General features: G+C 35.6%; 1 protein-coding gene across 4 annotated transcripts; it reads right to left on the minus strand.

Moving 5' to 3' along the window:
• Positions 1–5,223: 5,223 nt before the first annotated feature.
• On the minus strand, positions 5,224–15,859 carry senp6b (SUMO specific peptidase 6b). 4 transcript variants are annotated; one of them, XM_059520671.1, is made up of 20 exons: positions 15,711–15,859; positions 15,430–15,533; positions 15,222–15,352; positions 14,647–14,730; positions 11,432–11,526; positions 11,166–11,351; positions 11,044–11,077; positions 10,032–10,193; positions 9,764–9,948; positions 9,430–9,477; positions 8,625–8,752; positions 8,427–8,543; positions 8,221–8,343; positions 8,057–8,149; positions 7,729–7,916; positions 6,770–6,828; positions 6,651–6,700; positions 6,478–6,546; positions 5,858–6,008; positions 5,224–5,775 (listed from the first exon to the last, which is right to left on the minus strand). In XM_059520671.1, the coding sequence occupies exons 1-20, from the start codon at positions 15,711–15,713 to the stop codon at positions 5,650–5,652; spliced, it is 2,136 nt and encodes a 711-aa protein (XP_059376654.1). In that variant the 5' UTR covers positions 15,714–15,859; the 3' UTR covers positions 5,224–5,649. The 4 variants fall into 4 exon arrangements, with proteins under 4 accessions (XP_059376654.1, XP_059376653.1, XP_059376652.1 ...); XM_059520670.1 differs by lacking the exon at positions 15,711–15,859 and having other exon boundaries at positions 6,770–6,819; positions 15,430–15,704; XM_059520669.1 differs by lacking the exon at positions 15,711–15,859 and having other exon boundaries at positions 15,430–15,704.
• Between the last annotated feature and the right edge of the window lie 4,830 nt (positions 15,860–20,689).

A 20,689-nucleotide genomic window follows, 5' to 3' on the forward strand; every position in this document is an offset into this window, starting at 1 on the left:
TCCTAAAATAGAGCACAGTTAAATTATTTAATTTATAACATAATCTATTTATATCTAATCTATATCTAAACGATCTTGTCTTTTATCTTTTAAACAGTACAGATTGGTATCTTCTTAGTTTTGACTGTGCAAATGTAATGTTCTACAATATGAACTTCACAAAAGAATAAAGCCCCTATTAGGACGGTATTGTTTCTCATGTGGACCGCTGTGAAAATAAATTTACATACCACCTCAGTGATAAACTCATGGATTCGGATGGCGATTATTGTTGTTGTTGTTGTTAATTTTCATACAGTATTTATCAATGAATGACAACCCAGTTTTGACTGTTATATGTGTGCATAAACAAGTGTGAAATACCTAATTACGTTGCTTTTTACTATCACTTGACACTTATAATGCATTTAAATTCTGACTGTTGACATTGAAAATGATGCATATGTTTTTTCGAGGGTATCGGTAAATCAATTGTAAATCAATCAAATGTTTTGACGGTGACTGCTTGCATAACCTATTTTAATCATATTCGGTAATTGTCTTTAATGTATTTGCCACCATTTGATCCATGGGAAATTTATCTAACGTTATTATTTAGTTTTAAGGAGTTAAAATGGCTCTTAACACCTTTGACTGACATGTTGTATCACATTATTTTGTTAGTTAAAGTTTTGGGCGGTTTTTTGTTGGAGTGGGCGGGTTTTTGTGAGCTTTTGGGCTGGAAATCGTCCATCCAATCTGGCAACACTGGTTTTGAGTCGCAACCACATTCATCCGTCTAATGACTAAACACAACCAACACCGTATGTTTACTGTAAAAGTAAAGTGTTATACATGATATATTATGGCTAGGCCTATATTTAATGGTTGTGTGGTGTGTAAACGAGTAAAATACATAAAAGTTGGTCTAAATGAATAAGTTTAATTATTTTAATTATATTACAGTAGTTCTCTTCACACAAATCGCGTTGCTTCTATTAAAAAAAACTAAAAAAACTATTTAAAAAATCACGTTCCTTGGGGAAATATAGCCTATAAATATGAACCAAGCCTCTACGATGTAAATGTTTGAATTATATTCTACGAAGAAATCCCACTTTATTGTTGTGTTGACGATGAAAAGGCGTCGGTTGAGGGATGAGGAGAAAGTCGCGAGCAGTCTACTGGATTATTGTCATGGTTACTAAAAGACACGCAACTGATACAAACTGGAGACTCATTAATATTTTATTGGCTTGTAACTCAAAACTTATAGAAGTATTCCTAAGTTGAAATCTAATACCCCATTGAAAGCAGACTTTGTGTTTGTAAATCTAATTAGGACACATGATATCTCACTACGTGGCACTGTATCCAATTTCTGAGCAAAACAGCTGAGAAAAACCGTTTTTAGTTTGGTTTTGGTAAATTTTTAGTTTAGACTTGGACTATATCCATTTTGAAATGTTGCTCAAGGCGTTTATACAGTTAAGCTTGGGTTAATAAGGTTGTAGTCTCACAGTCATGAAGCATTGTAATATCTGAAAGGATTTTACAGAATTGTTTTATTTGATCACATACTGTACTAATATTAAATATCAGTTCCTTCAGAAACATCTTAACAGTTTCAAAACAGATTAAAACAGGAGTTTTACAGTTATGTCATTGGTTGAGCCTGGAGAAAAACTGTTAATTAGATTTAATGCCACGCTGACTTTTGCGTTTCCCATGAGCATTGCAGACAGAGGTGAAAACAATTGCTCGGTGTGCTCCAGGACACATATGCCAGTCACACAACAAGCGAACACATAGCAGAAGAACAGCTTGATTTCCAGATGCTGTGACTCATCTTAATGATATATTGTTACCTTGCAATGTTTAGTCTGATGAAAAAGCCTGAAGTGAGGAGGAGCTGTTTTACCAGCTGGGAGATATTCTGGTTGCTTTCCACAACTACATGAAAGTATAACTTGAGTCTAAATATACAATTTCTGCCCATTTCAGGATGTGGTACTGTAAAATTATATGGTAAACATGCACAAAAAAAAAGCTGACTAATTAAACAAAAGTCATACACAAATTTCATAGTGAACTAAAATAGATTTCAATTTTTGAGAATAAATGAATAAAGTTATATACAGTACTGTGTATGTGTGTGTGTGTGTATATATATATATATATATATATATATATATATATATATATATATATATATATATAACACAAATCAAACAGCAAATTCAGTATTTGGGGTTGCCCTCATTATACCCTCAGTGGTAACCAATCCCTTTAAAACATTTCATCTTAAATTACAACTCATTCCATATGCTGCTGGCAGATGGGTAATTCCACAAAGCTCTGAAGTATAACTGTGCGTTGAGTGCATGGTCCACTCAAAGAGTCTCATTAGCTCTAACACTTCAGAATTAAGAGAGATAAAGGAAGTTTCTCATGTGGAGAACACAGCAGGGATGCAATCTCGAGAGAGGGGAAGGAGGTGAGGCCGTCACAGGTGGTCGTTTTCAAGGTCTCCGAGCTGATCAAATGATACAGGCGATGAGACGTTTCTTTTAAACTAAGAATTTAATGAACTTTCAGGTCTTACAAATCTACATTAAAAGTTTTTGAACAGAAAGATTTGTAATGTTTTTTAAAGAGTTCTCTTCTGCTCACCAGGCCTGTATTTATTTGATCCAAAACACAGCAAAAGCTATAATACTGTGAAATGTTTTACATTTTTTAAATAACTGCTTTCTATTTGAATATCTTTTAAAATGTAATTTATTCATGTGATCAATAAAGCTGAATTTTTAGCATCATTACTTTAGTTTCAGTGTCACATAATCCTCCAGAAATCATTCTCATATGCTGAATTTTTTGCTGTTCAAGAAACATTATTATTAGGGGTTCAAGCACTTAGTGCTGAAACCATATTGTAATTGTAAGAATTGTTATTATTATTTTTCCGCCATAACATTGATCGTGCAGACCGAGTCCTAGAGACTTGAAACTTGGGTAGAACCTGACAAAGACTCACACCAATCAGCCCATAGGGGGTGATACAGTGAACAAAAACTTAATTGCTCATATTTCCTTGAGCGATTGTCGTAGACTCAATTTTAATATTTGTGAAACCATTGGGTCAAGGCGAACAAAAGCCTAAAAAGTCAGATTCACTCTACGAGGTCTGGTTTTCCCACCACTTTGAAGTAAATTCAAAACCTACTTTTGCGAACTAGTCCTAGGTTTTTTGGCCAATCTGAACCAAACCATTGCAGAAATATTCGCTGGACAGTGGATATCAATAATTATTCAAAAAAAAAGAGTTGAAATTTTTAACTAACCATTGCATAGGGACGGCAAAACATTCATGGGGGGGGGGGGGGGGGGGGTAAAATAATGGCTATAACTACGCAACCATTAGTTCAATTGACCTGAAAATTGGTATGCAATGTCTTTGTCTAATGTGCCATAAGGGTCTATGAGGACATTGGATTATCTAAAAAAAAACATGGCTGCCATTGGCCAATGAAATTTGAAGTGAAACTCGGTGGGCATGTTCGACCCATGGCTCTAAAGGTCTGTAACAATGTTGAAAGAAATTGGCCACAAAAAAAAAGGGGCAAAATTGCATTTAAGTAGATGATTGTACATTGCATGATTTTTCACACATACACCCAATCTTCATATGATATGACAGATCTCCTCATGCTGAGAAACTTTGCCACAAGAACCGGTGCTGCCAATCAAATTATTCATTAATTATTCTTAATTGTGTTGAAAACCTACTTTTGTGAACTAGTCCTAGGTTTTTCAATCAAACTTGATCAAACCACTGCAGCACAATTCTCTTGACTCTGTAGATCAATAATTATGAAAAAAAAATAGAATTTTGTCATTTGGTTAGCTATTACGGGGTTATTTACAAAAAGGGCGTGGTCAAATGTAGCCAAAAGCCTGTAAAACCTAAAAAAAAAAAACTCGAAACTTTACGAAACTTCGTGAAAACATGTCAGATGACTCTTAACAATCATGCAAGTTTCATCAAGATCAGACTACAGGTGGCATTATAACAATAAAAAAAACTGCAAAAACACAAAATTTCATTTAAAATGACTTTAAATAAATAAAAAAGTTCATATTCACACAAACTTTTTCAAACTAGTCCTTGGTTTTTCGCTCGATTGCAACAAAACCACTGCAGTACAATTCTCTGAACCCTCTAAATACATAATTATCAAAAAATATTGAACTTTACACTTTGGTAAGCTACAACAGCATCACTTTTAAAGGGACATGGTCAATTATACCCAAAAGCCTATAAATCCTAAAGAAAAACTCAAAACTTCATGAAACTCGGTGAGCATATGATTCTAAACAAGCATCCAACATTTAATGTAAATTTGACCATTAGTGGCGCTATAACAGTCGTAACTGTTAAAAAGAATCACATTTCTTTGGTAAATTACGTGCATTTACCAAAAATGCTATTTAAATCATTGATTTTGGTGGCTACAGCCATGTTGACGCAGTCTTTTAGCTTATGTGTATTTCAGATAAATGCTGTTGTTCTGAATCAAATAATTATCAAAGAAACCTGAAAAAAAATATACTCCGCCATTTTCAAAATAATACATGTTTTTTGAGCAGCAAATCAGAATATTAGAATGACTATCTGAAGTTATTTTAAATTGTAAAGATACATCAACAGCTACAGTGTGCACATTAACCCTTTAAAGAATGACTATATGTAATGAAACACTAATATTTGGTTTGGTCAAGCTGATATATTTGAAACAAATTTTTGCATTTGATTTCCCCAGTCTTAAATTTTATAATGTGCACAGGATCAGCTGGTTCATTACAGTCCAAAAATTCTTGCCCACGTTGAAACAGAATACATCAAGCATTTCAATTTGAGTATTCGGGAGGCAGACGGTCATCTGTCTTGAACGTGCGGGATGCCAATCTGATCATCTGCATGAACAGGCAAAAATTCTGCCCTCTAGCAGAGACAGAAGCAAGTCTGGGAAAATAATGAGTTTAGAATATGCATAAGCCATGTTCTTGGGAAAGGATTTGTTTATTCATTGTGTGTGTACTTAAATTTGGGCCTTAAACCACAGGAAGGAAATCTTAATGCTCGGACTGTTTGATGAAACAGCAAGATGTGACTTTCAGTCATTTTTAACACAAGACTACATAGAAAGCTACATATAAGCCATAAATAGTAATTTCCTTGGATTCACAGAACTGCTGTTTATCTGAGCATCTCAACCAGCACAGTAAAGGAATATTGGTTCACCAATGTTATGGGTTTGGGACGAGTAACCATTTAGGGAAACCTGCTGGAAAACAGTTATTTTTGCACTTCTGTTTAATAGTTTTCAATACAACTAATACAATAATAATAAATAAAAACTCATATTTGGATTCAGCATCTGGCCATTTAATTTTGATAGATTCTATATACAACTATTATTTTACTGAATTTCAAGAACAAATCATCCATTTCCAAAACAAACATATTCATTTAAATATTATTAATTTACGGCAGCAAACATTTTTTGCTAATTTAATTTCCTTCCATTAAAAAATCCTGAAGGAAGGCTTGTAATAGTTTTTGTGGTAACAATAAATGATCTGCAGGGAGCATATGACCTGAAAAAATTAAACTTTTTGCTGTCTGTGAAGTTTGAGAATGAGCTGTTTGATTTGCCTCCTTTTCTTTTTCACCGTCCTCTGTGAAAACCAGCCATTCAAGTCCATGTTGCGATGGAAAGTTTGTGGGGGGTCCTAAAATAGTGTATAAGAACATAATTTTTAAATACAGAAAAAATTATAAACTTTAGAATGAAACAGATGCTCATCAAAATACCTTGAGGAAGCTCTCCACATACTGCAGAAGGAAGATGCCACAGTCTGTATAGTTATCCTGCTTTGGGACGATGGGACTCCATCCATCCATCACTCCATTTCCAAAACTCTGTTCAGAGCCCATTTTGACCTTCCATTCCTCTTGTAAGTACCTTGTATTTACAGAAAATAAGTGGATAGAATGGCAACGTTATCTTGTATTCACTGATCATATGTATTTATTTTCGTTGAAGTATTACACTGTTTGGTGTAATCACATTGTTTTATATGCCACCGAGTTAAATATAACTAGCCAGCTAACATGCATGATGTTTGCTCGGTTTGTGAGCAGATTTACATTTGTGTGTCAGCAATGAGTCCTTGGAATTGATTTAAACAAATGATTCTTTTTAGCATACAAACGTCTCCACTGAGATTTGAATGTTGTCCAGTGAAGGACTCGGCTTTCTGAGCTGCCAAACTCCCCCTTGAGGAAGACAGCATTTTGTCTCATAGGGAACGGTCATTAATTGGCGACATTTGCTGCCTAGTGCAGGATGCAAAAGCACAAGAGAAAATGTGTGTTCGCTATTAATTCACAGGTGCAAAAATAATGAAGCACTTGAAACAAAAGATGATTACTCTTGGAATATCTGCACCACTGATGATCTTCCACTGCAGGTGAGGGAGTCCAGGATGAGTATGCACGGCCTGCAAACACAGACAGTCCATCAAATGACTGGGTACAATGGAGCATTTCATCGACTTGTTGCTGCCATCTAGTGATAGGTAAAAGGAAAACATGGAAAACTCACTGTTCAGAGACATTACTGTCACTGTTGAAGACAGATCTGTTCTTCAACGTCTGTAATTCAGAAATAGAAAAGGTTAGTTTATACTCTCTACTGATTTGTTACCGATTAGCTCACATTACCTGATCATCATCTTCAGCCTCGTCATCTGAAAGGAAGCAGAAGCTCTGGTCTAATTTGTCTATGGTAGAAAAACATACGTAAGTCATACTTATCACAGACAATTATTGTACTCATCTCTCACTTAAAAAATATAAGTATCATGGTTACCACTAAAATATTAAGCAGCACAACGGTTTTTAACAGTGATAATAATAAGACATGTTTGTTCAGCATACTGAAAATCCATCTTTGCCATCACAGAAATTAATTATTTTAAATGTATTAAAATAGAAAACAGTCATTCTTTACTGTTATAACATTTCACAATATTACTGCATTTTTGGTCTAATAAATGGCATGGTGATTATGAGACTTCTTTCAAAAACATGCAAAAATATATATTATATATGTATAGTTATTTATTTATTTATACAGTCCCCTACAGTATTTTACTTAATATTTAATAGATTTCAGCTTTTAAAACGTCCATAATATCGATTGTGTTCTTCCATTATTTGTATGTTAATGTTTTCACATATACATATATATACATATATATACATATATATACATATATATATATACACATATATATATACACATATATATATACACATATATATATACACATACATACATACACACACACACACAGTATATATAAGAAACTGAAAATGTGTTAAAAAGTATGCCTCAAATGCTCTCAAAGCACTAACTTGCATTAAGTATTTATGGCTATACTTTCAAAACATATAGTGGTTATTCTGGCCTTGGCCTTATGAACTAAAAGTTACTAAGGACTAAGAATAACCGAATATGCATTTAACTATCAAAAATAGAAAATGTTTTACTCTTTAGCTCTGTATCATGGAGCAGTTTGGATTTGCATGTTCTCTCACTCAAAAAGAGCAGAAGCAAAATGATCTAACAGATTTTGTCCTTGATTTTGCTGTGGCACCACATCGGTTTTCTAAATTACCTATGGATTGACTCCATCTGGACAGCTGCATTGAGGATTCTGGAGAGTAGAAGAGAGACATGGGATTGAGTGGAGATTGATCGCAAAGATACTCCACTGAACACCTTCGCCCATCGAGGTGAAGATCCAAACCACTGGTCTGTGAAATCTTGCCAGGAAAACAGATGACAGCCAGGTACCAGTGAGCCCTGAGGACACATTGCACAGGAGGGGCTCTAATTAAGAGATGCTCTTTATTTGACCTAACTAACACAACCTGAAATTCTGCAAGAACCTTTTGAATTGATCACCAAATATGCAGGACGTGCAGCTTCGTTGAGAGACTCACATTTGATTAATTGGGACAAATATAAAGTCCTTCTCAAAAAGGTTGACGCCCCTGGTCCATGTTTTCACCCGACTGTGCCGGCGCTCTTGAATGCTGCAATACAGTGCAGTGTTAATCCCCATTATGTTTATCTACTTTTTCACAAGACCATATTCTCTACATACGATAAATCTGTAGTTCCTGGAAGCCTTCTATGATCGTTCTGAGTGAGGCGCTTGAAGAAGAAAGAGCTGAACACATGGTACTTGGAGGCATCCTCTTTTTCCTGCTGCTCACAGACCAAATACCTGGCCAAAGAACAAGACGCATGTCATTACAGCACCAATGGACTGAAGTAGATAGCCACTTCTACAATCTCAGTAAATTTAACCTTAGATAGAAGTCTATTATCACATCGTTTAGGAATTCTCCTTCCTCAAGACAGCTGAGGTCATCCTCTGTGATGGTTATTCCCCCTTTGGCTGGAGGGGGTGGGTACACAACCAGTCTGCAAAGAGAAGTGAGAAGAGCTCTTCTAGACAATAATATCACAATAACTGGTCGGCTTATTTTAGGTCAGCAAACTGACTTTTTGATATCCTGTTTGGGTGATGAAGGGAGCTCTATCAAATCGTCATCATCACTGTCTGACACACTGAGGGCTGCAATTTCCCATCGATGAGGATCAGGAGAGGCCAAAAATGGCACCAAGCCATGCTAAACATTGAGAGAAAGAGTTAAAACACTGAAAAACACGTTAAAGGCAGATTTATTTTGCTCTATTACATACACAAACATTACATACACATTGGTGCTCAAAGATTTAGATTTGATAGATTCTGTGGTAATATTATGAAAGGAAAAGTAAGGTAAGAAAAAAAGAGAAAGTAGAAATAAAAGGACAAGGAAAGGAAAAGAATAAGCAAGCAAGCAAGAAGCAATAAAAATTTAAAGGAAAAAGAAAAGGGAGGAATTAAAAAAAGGAAATAAAATGGAAAAGGAAAAAAAAATAAAAGGGAAGGAAAATGGAAAGGGGAAGTAAAATGAAAAGAAAATAAAAGGGACAAAGGAAGGGGAAGCAAAAGGAAATTAAATAAGAAGGAAATGAAAAATAGAAAAGAAGGAAATGAAAAATAGAAAAAAAGGACAAGAAAAGGAAAAAGGGAAAACTAAAGGAAAAAAGGAAATAAAAAGAAAAGAGCAAATGGAAGTAAAAGGACATGAAAGTAAAAGGAGAGAAATATAAAAAGGAAAGGGAAATGGATGAAGAAAAAAGAAAAGGGTTAGTCAAAGTAAAGCAAAAGAAATAAAAAAGGAAAGGGAAAAGGAAGAAAAAGGAAAATAATAGAAAACAGTAAAATGGGAAAGGAAAGGAGAGGAAATGTTTGAAAAACCTGACTCGTGACAGGAAGTTCATCCTCTTCAAGCTGAAGCACAGCAAACTGAACAGCAAATTAAAATGATTACAGGAAGAATGTAATAAATACAAAGATGACTAAGGAACACTTGTCATTTTTAAGTCTAAGTCTTAATGGACAGTCACTTAATTTAAAACAAAGTTAAAATCAAATTACTAGTGCACCTGTAATCACCATAATAAATAGTATTTTATGTTTATTTGATCTATGATTGGTTAATGCAAAGACATTCAAAACCAAAAAAAAAAAAAAAGTACATGTTTTGAACATCATAAATGTGACAAACATATAACTGCATGCCTTGACCCACCTTCTGTTTTTGGGCACACTGATGTGCCTTCAGTCTGTTACTGGCTTCTTCAAATGACAGCTTAGCTGGAAAACTGCTGATATTATGTCGCTTGCCCATCTCTGTGAATATTTCCTCAAGTATGATTTGCTCTGAGAGTGTGAGCTCATTCTCAAAGATAAGGACAACATATTTCTCATTTTCATCTAAGGACACAACAGAAACCATTGTACATGATTTAACTCTCAAAGCAAGAACATCAGTCACACTTCATCACATATCGACTCACTCCTGCTCTCGCAGTCACACCACGTTTTGGAATCATCTTCAAACATGTCAAGCTGGACCTGCAGATGGAGACACGTCTCGGGTGTCGTCTGCAGAAACAGGGCTGGCAGCTTCTGCTCGGTGCACCATTCACAACCTATCAAATCTGATGCTACTATTCGTTCTGATAGTAAAATGGAAGAGAAAATATAGTATTTATAACATTATGTTCATTGCGGATTCAGAATGATTGCAGTTACTAAAATGGGTTTTTGTGAGTTTTAGCATATGTTGAAAAATTTAAGGAAATGTTCACCCAAAAATGTACTCACTCTCATTCAAAATTGTCAAATGAGTTTGTTTCTTCATTGGAAAAGATTTAAAGAATTTAGCATTACATCACTCACTCACCAGTGGATACTGGTGTGCCATCAGAATGAGAATAAAAACATCACAATAACCCACAAGTCATCATTCATTTGTCTCCAGGACATTCATAAATGTTAAGTGAAAAGTTGTGCATTTGTACCATCCATTAAGATGTTTTAACATCAAACCCTTGCTTTTGGCTAAAACAAATCCTCTATACAGACTTTTTCCAGTAAAAAAAAAAAAGTTATTCTGTGAAGGAGAGATTTATGCACATATCAAGCACTGATAACAAGCAAAAAACAGTCTAAAAAAGTTCTAAATAAACATGCTGGGGTAATTTAAGGCAAGAAGACAACGGTGGATGGATTTTTCACTGCAGGAAGCTTTATTATGGACTCATATTTTGGCCAGAATAGATTTTTATCTCATTTTGACGACACCCATTCACTGGATAGGATCTATTGGTGATCCACTAAAGCAATGATACATTTCTTTAAACCTATTCTGTCGAAAAAACATACTCGCCTACAAAGTGTATTTGATTTTCAAAAATTTTAGTTTTTGGGTGAACTATTCCTTTTAAAAATCCAAATGTTAAATCAAGAGGAGTCAATTTATGAGTGTTTGAAAGCCTGCGGTTTGAAAATGTGCACATGCTTTACCTTGATTTGCAATCTGAATGTTATCCACTGTAAACTGTAAATGAAAAACAGACAGTATATCCGAGTATATCAGGTGTTGAATAATGCATTATGAATTCAGTAAACCTGTAATTAATATTTACGGTGCACTGGGCAGTCAGAGCATCAGATCTTCTGAAATTCTTGGTCAACTTTCCAACTTTAAAACATCTGATATGGAGCGTGAGACTGTTTAGCCTCTGTGCAACATGTCTCTTTGGGCTTTCTGGCAATATGACCTTTTTGGCAATTGGACTTTTCACTCTGACATGACGGATGATGTTACCAAACTGTATTAGGAAAAAAACTGCATCAGTTTAAAACTGAATCCAATATTATGAGTACATTTTTATTTACTTTTATTTTTTACCTCATCTCTCATTCGATATTTTCGCAGAAGCTGTTTTTTGGGAGATGTGTCTTCACGATTCTTAAATGTGGTTTTCTTCTGACCCACAAATAAATCTGTTAAAGATAATGAGAAAAAAAATTATATATATATATATATATACAGCTATACTGTATATGGGTGGGCTGGCAGATATCCTGGGAGGGCTTTTTTTCGAGGTGGGGGGAGATATTGCAAATATATTGGGTAAATAGTAACTATATTATATGTACACTGAAGAAAAAAAAGCTTTAATGGGCAGCCTAGAATATCATATACTTTCACAACAAAATACATTTATTTTTCTTTATTGAATAGAAAAAAAAGCCCTCTTTGTTTTCTTTCTCTGGATAATTTTCTCTACACTGATGATTCTTTTCAACTAACTTTTTCATTTATACCAAACAAGGCCATAATCATGTCTATAATATTGGAAGACCATTGTTTTGAGGAAAATATAAAAGACCAGACCACTATGGTAATGGTAAAAGAACTAAAAGGATTCACATAGATTTGGTGGAATAAACTAAAGAAAAAGAAAAAAAGAACAGTAAAAGAACAAGAATAAGATTTTTTGTCAAGTAATTTATCTAACCTGCAAATAATTTTATTTTAAAATATTCACCCATTGAATTTTAGCTGTAGACTATTCCAATAAAAAAATGCTATTGTCATCACAATAATTATGAATTAAACGAAATGTAAATGACCCCTACTTTCAGTGTTGTTTAGGCTACTTTCACTTTTCATTTTTACATTCAGCATTAACAGCAAGTCAAACGGGTTAAAGGGGTCATATGATGCTGCTAAAAAGAAGTGTAGATTTGGTGTAATCAAATGTGTTTATGCAGTTTAAGGTTCAAAAAACATTATTTTCTACATACTGTACATTGTTGTTTCTCATCTGTGCCCTGCCTTTCTGAAACACGTAATTTTTTTCAAAGCGAGGTGTGCTCTGATTGGCCAGCTATATATTGCATTGTGATTGGCCGAATGCCTCAAACATGTTACGGAAATGTTACACCCTTCATCATACTGTGATGCGCGTCCCGGTCAGAACACCAGTGCAATAAGACAGAACCACTGACATGACCATCGACATGGTCCCTACACAGTGTTCATTGCTCCCTACTCCCTGAGCAGGAGAAATTTGTTGAAGTTTACCTCACTTCAGAACATTCATCTGCGCTACGTCTTCACACACTCAAAACTCACGTTTGAATCATCAGTGGCATATCCTTTACATATGTATTTGGTGTCCAGGGTATAGCTCTGCAGTAGTTTGCATCGTATTTAAAAGAAGGGACAGTTGCTGTGAATCTGGGAGACTTGGGAGACTCATCCACATTGACCCCTTTAGTTTGTGGTGTCCCTCAGGGGTCGATTTTGGGACCGTTGCGGTTTTCTCTTTACATGCTTCCTCTAGGCACTATTTTTCGGAACTATGGTATTTATATCACTGTTATGCAGATGAGCTCCAGTTTTACTTTCCTGTGAGCTTAGATAAAACCTGTTCGTTGGACAAAGTACAGGAATTTTACAGTGACATTAAACTCTGGCTATCTAGCAACTTCCTCCAATTAAATAAGAGTAAAACTGAGGTTTTGATTGTAGGCTCTCCCGTCTCACCTACCTTTCCTGCTCATTTAGGCTCCTTATCCCTAAAGACTGCGAATCATGTAAAGAGTTTGGGGGTTATCATGGACTCATCACTTAACTTTACGAAACAGATTGGTGCCATTGTTAATGGTAGCTTTTTTAACCTGAGATCAACTGCTACAGCAAAGCATTTTTTATCCAGTAAGGATTTGGAAATTGTGGTTCACTTCTTTATCACATCTAAGCTTGACTATTGTAATTCTTTATATATTGGACTCCCCCAGAATCTGCTTGTCTCTTTACAGTTAGTGCAGAATGCAGCGGCAAGGCTTTTAACAGGGGTGAGAAAGATAGACCATATTACTCCTGTACTGCAATCCTTACACTGGCTTCCGGTCAAATTCAGGATTGATTTTAAAGTTCTCCTGTTTGTCTACAAGGCCCTGTCAAGCCTTGCCCCCCAGTACATCAGTGATTTTATTGTTCCTTACTCTCCTTCTAGAGTCCTTAGGTCCACCGAGCAACAGCTTTTAAAGGTCCCTCGTTGTAATTTAAAATCAAAAGGAGATCGTGCTTTTTCTGTGGTAGGTCCCAAACTCTGGAATAGTCTCCCTTTCCATGTGAGGTCAGCTCCATCGATTATAACTTTTAAGTCTTATTTAAAAACTTATTTGTTTTCTTTAGCTTTTGAATAAGGTATGTTTGTTTTGTTGTACGATTTTAATGTTATTATTTTTGTAAAAGCACTTTGGGGCAGCGTCTGTTGTTTAAAAAATGTGCTATTTAAATAAAATTGCTTGCTTTAAGCATTTATCTTGTCTTGTCCATGCAATGAATGCATGTTATTGAATGAGCGTGTTTTTTTAGAATATTAATTCAACTGCTCAGGGTATTTCAGTGCTAGGCTAGGATATATATTCATGTATTCAACTCCTCATTACTGGCAAACTCCCTATGATAGCACGCAAATATTTCTGCCTGTTTTCACTCATTGTCAGCCTCTGCTTTTATGCAACAGACCGAAGCCTCCGTGTGAATTCAGCGTGCCTTGCATTCAGCTTATAGAAGAAAAATGCAGCAATTTTCTGGTGTTATTTTATGATTGTTGGGGCATTCTCCAGCTAAACCTTAAACTTTTCAAAATCTCAAAATACAGCCCGCTTCAGATTTGTAATCACTGCACAAAAATAAATAAATTATGCAATATTTATCTAATTCTGATTGGGTGGGCAGCCCATCCCTGGAGCCGGCCCCATATAGATAAAAAGAATTCATTATTATTCATAAATATATATAAATATACACATTTTTAATTATTATGACTCACACATTATAGTATGATAGTCAGAATATGGAGCTCGCCATCAAAAAAGATTTGCTGCAGTTGTTGATATTTATATGGCCATGATAGCTTGTAATGTAAATTTATTCGATTTTATAAATAAAGTGCACGTAAATCAATGTCTACATTTGCTTTACATTTGCTAGAAGAGCTTTTTTTTTTATAATTATAATAATAAAAAGTACAACCAGAAGGAGGATATATTTGTACTAAGAGGGCTTTTATTTGCTTTTTAAAATAACTTTATGCAAGTTACCTGTGTCAGCAAATGAAAAAAGATCTTCATATTGGGTGTCCAGCTCATTTCTGGGTTCCTTTTCCTCATTACTTGACAAAATATCTGCACAGATGCCAGATATGATACAATTTGAATTACACAAACAAACAGCTAAGGTAAACGTACCAATCAAACACACTTCCATTTTGAGCTCAGATTACAAAAAGAAAAAATAATGTATTATCATACTTGATGTCTTAGCCAATTGACGTGTTTGTTACTACATACCTCCTGTAATTTCAAGTCAATCAGATTATTGAACACTAAGATATGGGTCTCCATGTGTTTACACTGCCTGGCAGCCATAATATTATAAATTTACAGTTTATTGCTGGTCTGTGGTTTTACACTGCTGTCATTTTTAAAGACTTTATATTATTGTAAGGTGAATTTAAAATGTAACTACACTTCTAACGGAAATTACACAGCTTCATCAATAAGAAAAAGTATAATTTCATAGATATTGTTAATTATAGTTGGATGTTTCCTACATACACAAAGAGTCAACAGTCACTTTATTCCATTAGCCAAAGGATGTATTTCATTAACGTTACCTTGACCATTCTGAGTGATGTCACTCCTCCAGGTGGACTGCAGAGCGTAGCTGAAGCGTTTGAATGGCTGTTCAAAACATCGTGTGTGAGGTTCTCTATTCTCAGTTTTGACCTCCGAGTCAGACTGGTCACTGAAAATAACGATAGATGTCGATAGATGTCAGGTTCAATCAATGTTTGTTGTTTTAAACTCGTTTCGAACACGCACGTCACTATCGTTCTGATTCCGAGCAGCTGGAGTCCGGCGGCCTTTCTTCTCTTCAGCGGTTTGATCTTCGAGATGTTTTTTCGATCTTGGCCGAATGAACGAACCTTGTTCACAACAGAAATGGCACACTTCACGATGGCTAAAGTAAATATGTAGCTAACTTTCATAAAATAACGTAACATTTCGTTTTTGACCCCTGTGGCTTCAGTGATTCTCCAGACAACGCCAACTGACAAACAGGAACTAGTAAGGTTTTAATAAGTAAGTTTTCTGCCACTCACCATTTTAGAGTTAGCCTTCTGACCAACAACTAAAAAAACATCTCAAGCTTTACGTAACGTAAACGTGTCCATCACCTGCTCTGATAGTTGACAGGTGCTTGCGAATTTTGATTCAGTGAATCGGAGCTTTGGCGCCAAGGTTATGAGAGATTAATTGAATCATTTACTTGATTCATTTTTTTGAATCATTTTTTTTTCTTACGGCGGTCAGCATCCTTTATTTTATTTATACAAATCTGTTAAGGGACGACAGTTTAACCATTAAACGTTTTTAGAAAATAAACAAAACCAGAAGATAGAAATAAGAATAAAGAAAAACACTATTTTTTTCTATTAATAGGCCTATTAAATTAAGCCTTTTCTTTTCAAACTTAATTTATACTAAATTTGGAATTTAGATTAACGTAATCAGATTAAACTGGAATGTCATTGGCTACTGTTCAGTGAAGCCATGAAGCTCACAAGTCACGAGAATAATTTCTAAACTTTAATGATTCGTCCTCAACGAAGTACACGGGCTTGTTCACAACAAACAGACGTCGACCATCTGCTATATAGTATAAGAATATCAAGTGAAATTAAAGCTGCAAGCAGCGATGAACGGGCCCTCGCACCCGGGCTCACCGGCAGCGAGTGGCTTTAGTAAAACGGTGAACGGTGAGAAATATGCATTTAAAGTCATAAATATAAGTGAAATATATCAAAGTATATTCCATATATGTGTCAATCTTCCTGTTGCCAGCAGGTGGCGCTATCATTATAATGGAATATTGGCCTTCAGATATGTCCAGGCCAGGACTCTTATCGAACATGTGAAGTTTGGGGAAGATTGAACATTTTATGCCTGAGTTACAACAACTTCTCTTGCTTTGGCGAGACATCAAACTTTGTCATGGCGCCATGGACACGCCCTTTAACAAAAACTCAAGATCTCCACAAGGTAACATTGCACAGGCCTTTAGATTAGACTGACCACAAAAAATACATTGTCAAAATATTTCTAAGAGAAGTTTGTCGCAGCGTAAAATATGTCACTTCCTGTTGCCAGCAGGTGGCGCTATGACTATAACTGAATATGGACATGTAGATCAGTTAAGGGCAGAAGTCTTATCTAACATGTGAAGTTTGAGGCAGATTGGACATTGTATGTCTGAGTTACAGCAACTTCCTTTTTCATGGCGAAACATCAAAATTTGTCAGGCCGCCACGGACACGCCCTTTTACGAAACCTCAAGATCTTCGCAATTTAACATTGCAAAGGCCTTTAGATTACACTGACCAAGTTTAGTGTTGATCTGAATACATCTCTAGGAGTAGTTTGTTAAAGTACAACCCCTGAAAATGGCAAAAACAACACCAATTTTGCAGAGAAAATTCAAAATAACCGACTTTCTGTTGGGAGTCGAATTTTGTACCAAGAGACTTTTTTGTAGGTAATGGTGTGTTACATGTGTATACCAATTTTTGTACATGTAAATGAAACGTAGATCGAGGTTTGAAAGTGTATAGGTGGCGCTATCGAGCCATTTTTTATCTTCTCCCTTTGGGTGCCATTCTCAGGAAACATAATGTCTCATTCCACTGCTATGCTGACGATATGCAAATCTATATGCCTGTGTTTAGGAAAAATAACAGTTCTCTAGGCAACTTAACAGCATGTCTTGAGGATGTGAAAGCTTGGCTTGCCAATAATTTTCTTTTTCTGAACTCAAACAAAACAGAAGTCATTGTTTTTAACTCCTCAGAATCCAGGCTAAGTAATCACCCTGACCTTGAATCTCTAAATCAGTTCATCTCTCCCCAAGTAAGGAATCTAGGTGTGATGGTAGATAGGTGCCTCAAATTTGACAAGCAGATAAGCGCAGTCATTGGGTCCAGCTTCTTCTCTCTTCGCTCTTTAACAAAAATCAAATCTTTACTCCCTAAGCGCTCCATGGAGACTGCTATCCATGCTCTTATTACCTCTCGCTTGGACTATTGCAATTCCCTATACTTTGGTATATCTAAGTCCCAAACGTCACGCCTACAGGTCGTTCAAAACGCAACGGCGAGATTTCTGAAGGGAAAGAGGAAATTTGATCATACCATCCCCCTCCTAAGATCCCTTCACTGGCTTCCGATTAATTTTAGAATTGATTTCTAAATTTTACTACTGGTTTTTAAATAATTAAATGATTTAGCACCTTATTATTTGTCCGATCTACTCCATCCCTACCTTCCCACTAGAGGCCTTAGATCCAAAGATAAGCTCCTCCTTCAGATTCCCACAACCCGGCTAAAATCGAGGGGTAACCGAGCCTTTGAAGTGGCCGGCCCAACACTGTGGAATAAGCTCCCACTTCATATTAGATCTGCCTCCACTTTGTCTGAGTTCAAATCATGTCTCAAAACTTATCTATTCTCGGTTGCTTTTAGCTTATAAGAGTGTTCTATCATAAATTGTTTGCTACTATTTGTGTACTTTATAAGTGTTCTGTTTTAAACTATCTTGCTGACTTTAGAGTACTTAACCTTTTATTTTTCCTAACTTGTACAGCACTTTGGTCGTTTTTATTTGTGCTTTATAAATAAACTGAACTTGATTTTTCCACACCCGATGGAATATTGGCCTTCAGATGTGTTCAGGCAAGGACTCTTATGACACGTGAAGTTTGGGGAAGATCGGACATTTTATGCCTGAGTTATAACATCTTTTATTCCCATGGCGAGACATCAAACTTCGTCATGGCGCCATAGACACACCTTTTAACGAAAACTCAAGATCTTCACAACTGAACATTGCACAGGCCTTTAGATTAGACTGACCACAAAAAAGACATTGATGTCATAAAATTTCTAGGAGTAGTTCGTCGCAGTGTAAAATATGTCACTTCCTGTTGCCAATAGGTGGCGCTATGACTATAACTGAATATGGGCATGTCAATCTGTTCAGGTTCGGAGTCTCATCAAACATGTAAAGTTTGGGGCAGATTGGACATTGTTATAGCAACTTCATTTTTCATGGCGAATCATCAAAATTCGCCAGGCTGCCACGGACACGCCCTTCTACGAAAACTCAAGATATTCGCAATTTAACATCGCAAAGGCCTTTAGATTAGGTTTACCAAATTTGGTTTTGATCTGAATAAATCTCTAGGAGGAGTTCGTTAAAATACAACGCATGGAAATTACAAAAATTGCACAAAATTTACTCATAATATTAAAAATAACTGACTTGCTTCTTAGTTTTTTTTGTAGGTATTGGTGTGTTACATGTGTGTGCCAATTTTCGTGCATGTACGTGAAACATAGCTGGAACGCTGTTGATTTTTTTAGTATAGGTGGCGCTGTCGAGCCATTTTGCCACACCCTCTTCTGAATCCTATATCAGATTTTCACCAGGTTTGACGCGTGTGCAAAGTTTCATGACTTTTTGAGCATGTTTAAGCCCTCAAAAATGCGATTCATTTTGGAGAAGCGGAAGAATAATAAGAAACAGAGCAGATACAATAGGGTCCTCACACCATCGGTGCTCAGGCCCTAATTATCTGTTGTACTCTTGCAAAGTACAGTATCATTGCTGGTTATCAGCAGTTTCTCGGTCACGCATCAACAGATGTGCAGAAGTTTGTGTTTTTTTTCTGCTGGGGCATAAAAGAAAATGTTCGTATATTAAAGATTGTTGGGTGAATCTCAAGAAGAAATGCCCAGGGGCCAGCTGTTCATAAGTAAGCCATCAGATTGGATCAAATCTAGAAAATGGGTTGTTAAAAAAAAAAGATTGTGTTGTTCAAAACTTTTTAGTAAGATTGGGATACTTTTGATCCAAAAAAACCAACTGGATTATTCTGATCCCAGCAGAAGGGTGGATTTCAGGACCAAAAATGAAATAAAACAAAATATACAACAGAATATGTAACATGTAATATATCCCCCAAACAGCTGTCAATATCAAACAAAAATATGTATTTTAAAGTTTTTAATCACTGATTGTAAACTCCATTGGCACAATCACCAGAGAACAAAACTAGAATGTGAAACATTGGCACTGATGTCAATGACACATTATTTGAATTAAATTCGGAAAATTTTTGTATGACATTAAATTTTACTAACCCTTTAATATGCAGCTTTATGACATGCATGGACAAAATCGTTTTTCACAAATGTTTATTTACTCAAAACAATTTATGCAAACACGATTATGGCCATACTGAGACAATACAAGATGACTCAGGTTCTCACCACAGAGAGAAGTAGATTCAACCAATGACATCTAGCATCTCTGTTTAATTTGATCAGGACCTTATACAAATCTGATATGATTTACAGTTAAGAATGCACATTCAATAGCTGAGCGAAATAAATACAAAACAAAACACATAAATGCAGCAACACTAGCAGCAAACGTCAGTTCAATTCGACATGACATCATCTGATCAGTAGTATCACGTTTGATTGCCACCAAAATAAAATGTACACAGTATCAATGAGTACTGTCCCACATGCTCAATGGTTCAATTTGACGGTAATACCAATTTCCATCCATTTGGTGAGTATCTGTTTTGAGGTGTAAAAATAATGTCACAATCAAGCACAAGAGGAAAATAGGATTTTCAAACAATCACTCATCAATTGTCAATGTATAACATTCACATGCTCCCTGGGAATAAGCAAAACAACCTGTGCCATAAGTTACTGTTGTCTCACACATTTTAAAGCAACGCTGACAATTTTTCATGTCATTTTTTTTGGTTTGTTTGTTTGTTTTTATTTACCCTGTCACTGGCTCCTCCACATTCAAAAGTATAAAAGTCCTCTCTACAACTGAGCATTTATTTCCATCATGTTACCGACAAACTTGACATCAGTGTCTTTGCAGATATAAAAGATTCATAATATATTACTGGCATTCTTCCTGATAGAGTCTGCTGTTTTTAGTCTTTTAATGGGATAGTTCATCAAAAAATTTAATTCTGTCATTATTTACTCACCTTCAT

This window comes from Carassius carassius, chromosome 32 (genome assembly GCF_963082965.1).
Source record: "Carassius carassius chromosome 32, fCarCar2.1, whole genome shotgun sequence".
Lineage (NCBI taxonomy): Eukaryota > Metazoa > Chordata > Actinopteri > Cypriniformes > Cyprinidae > Carassius > Carassius carassius.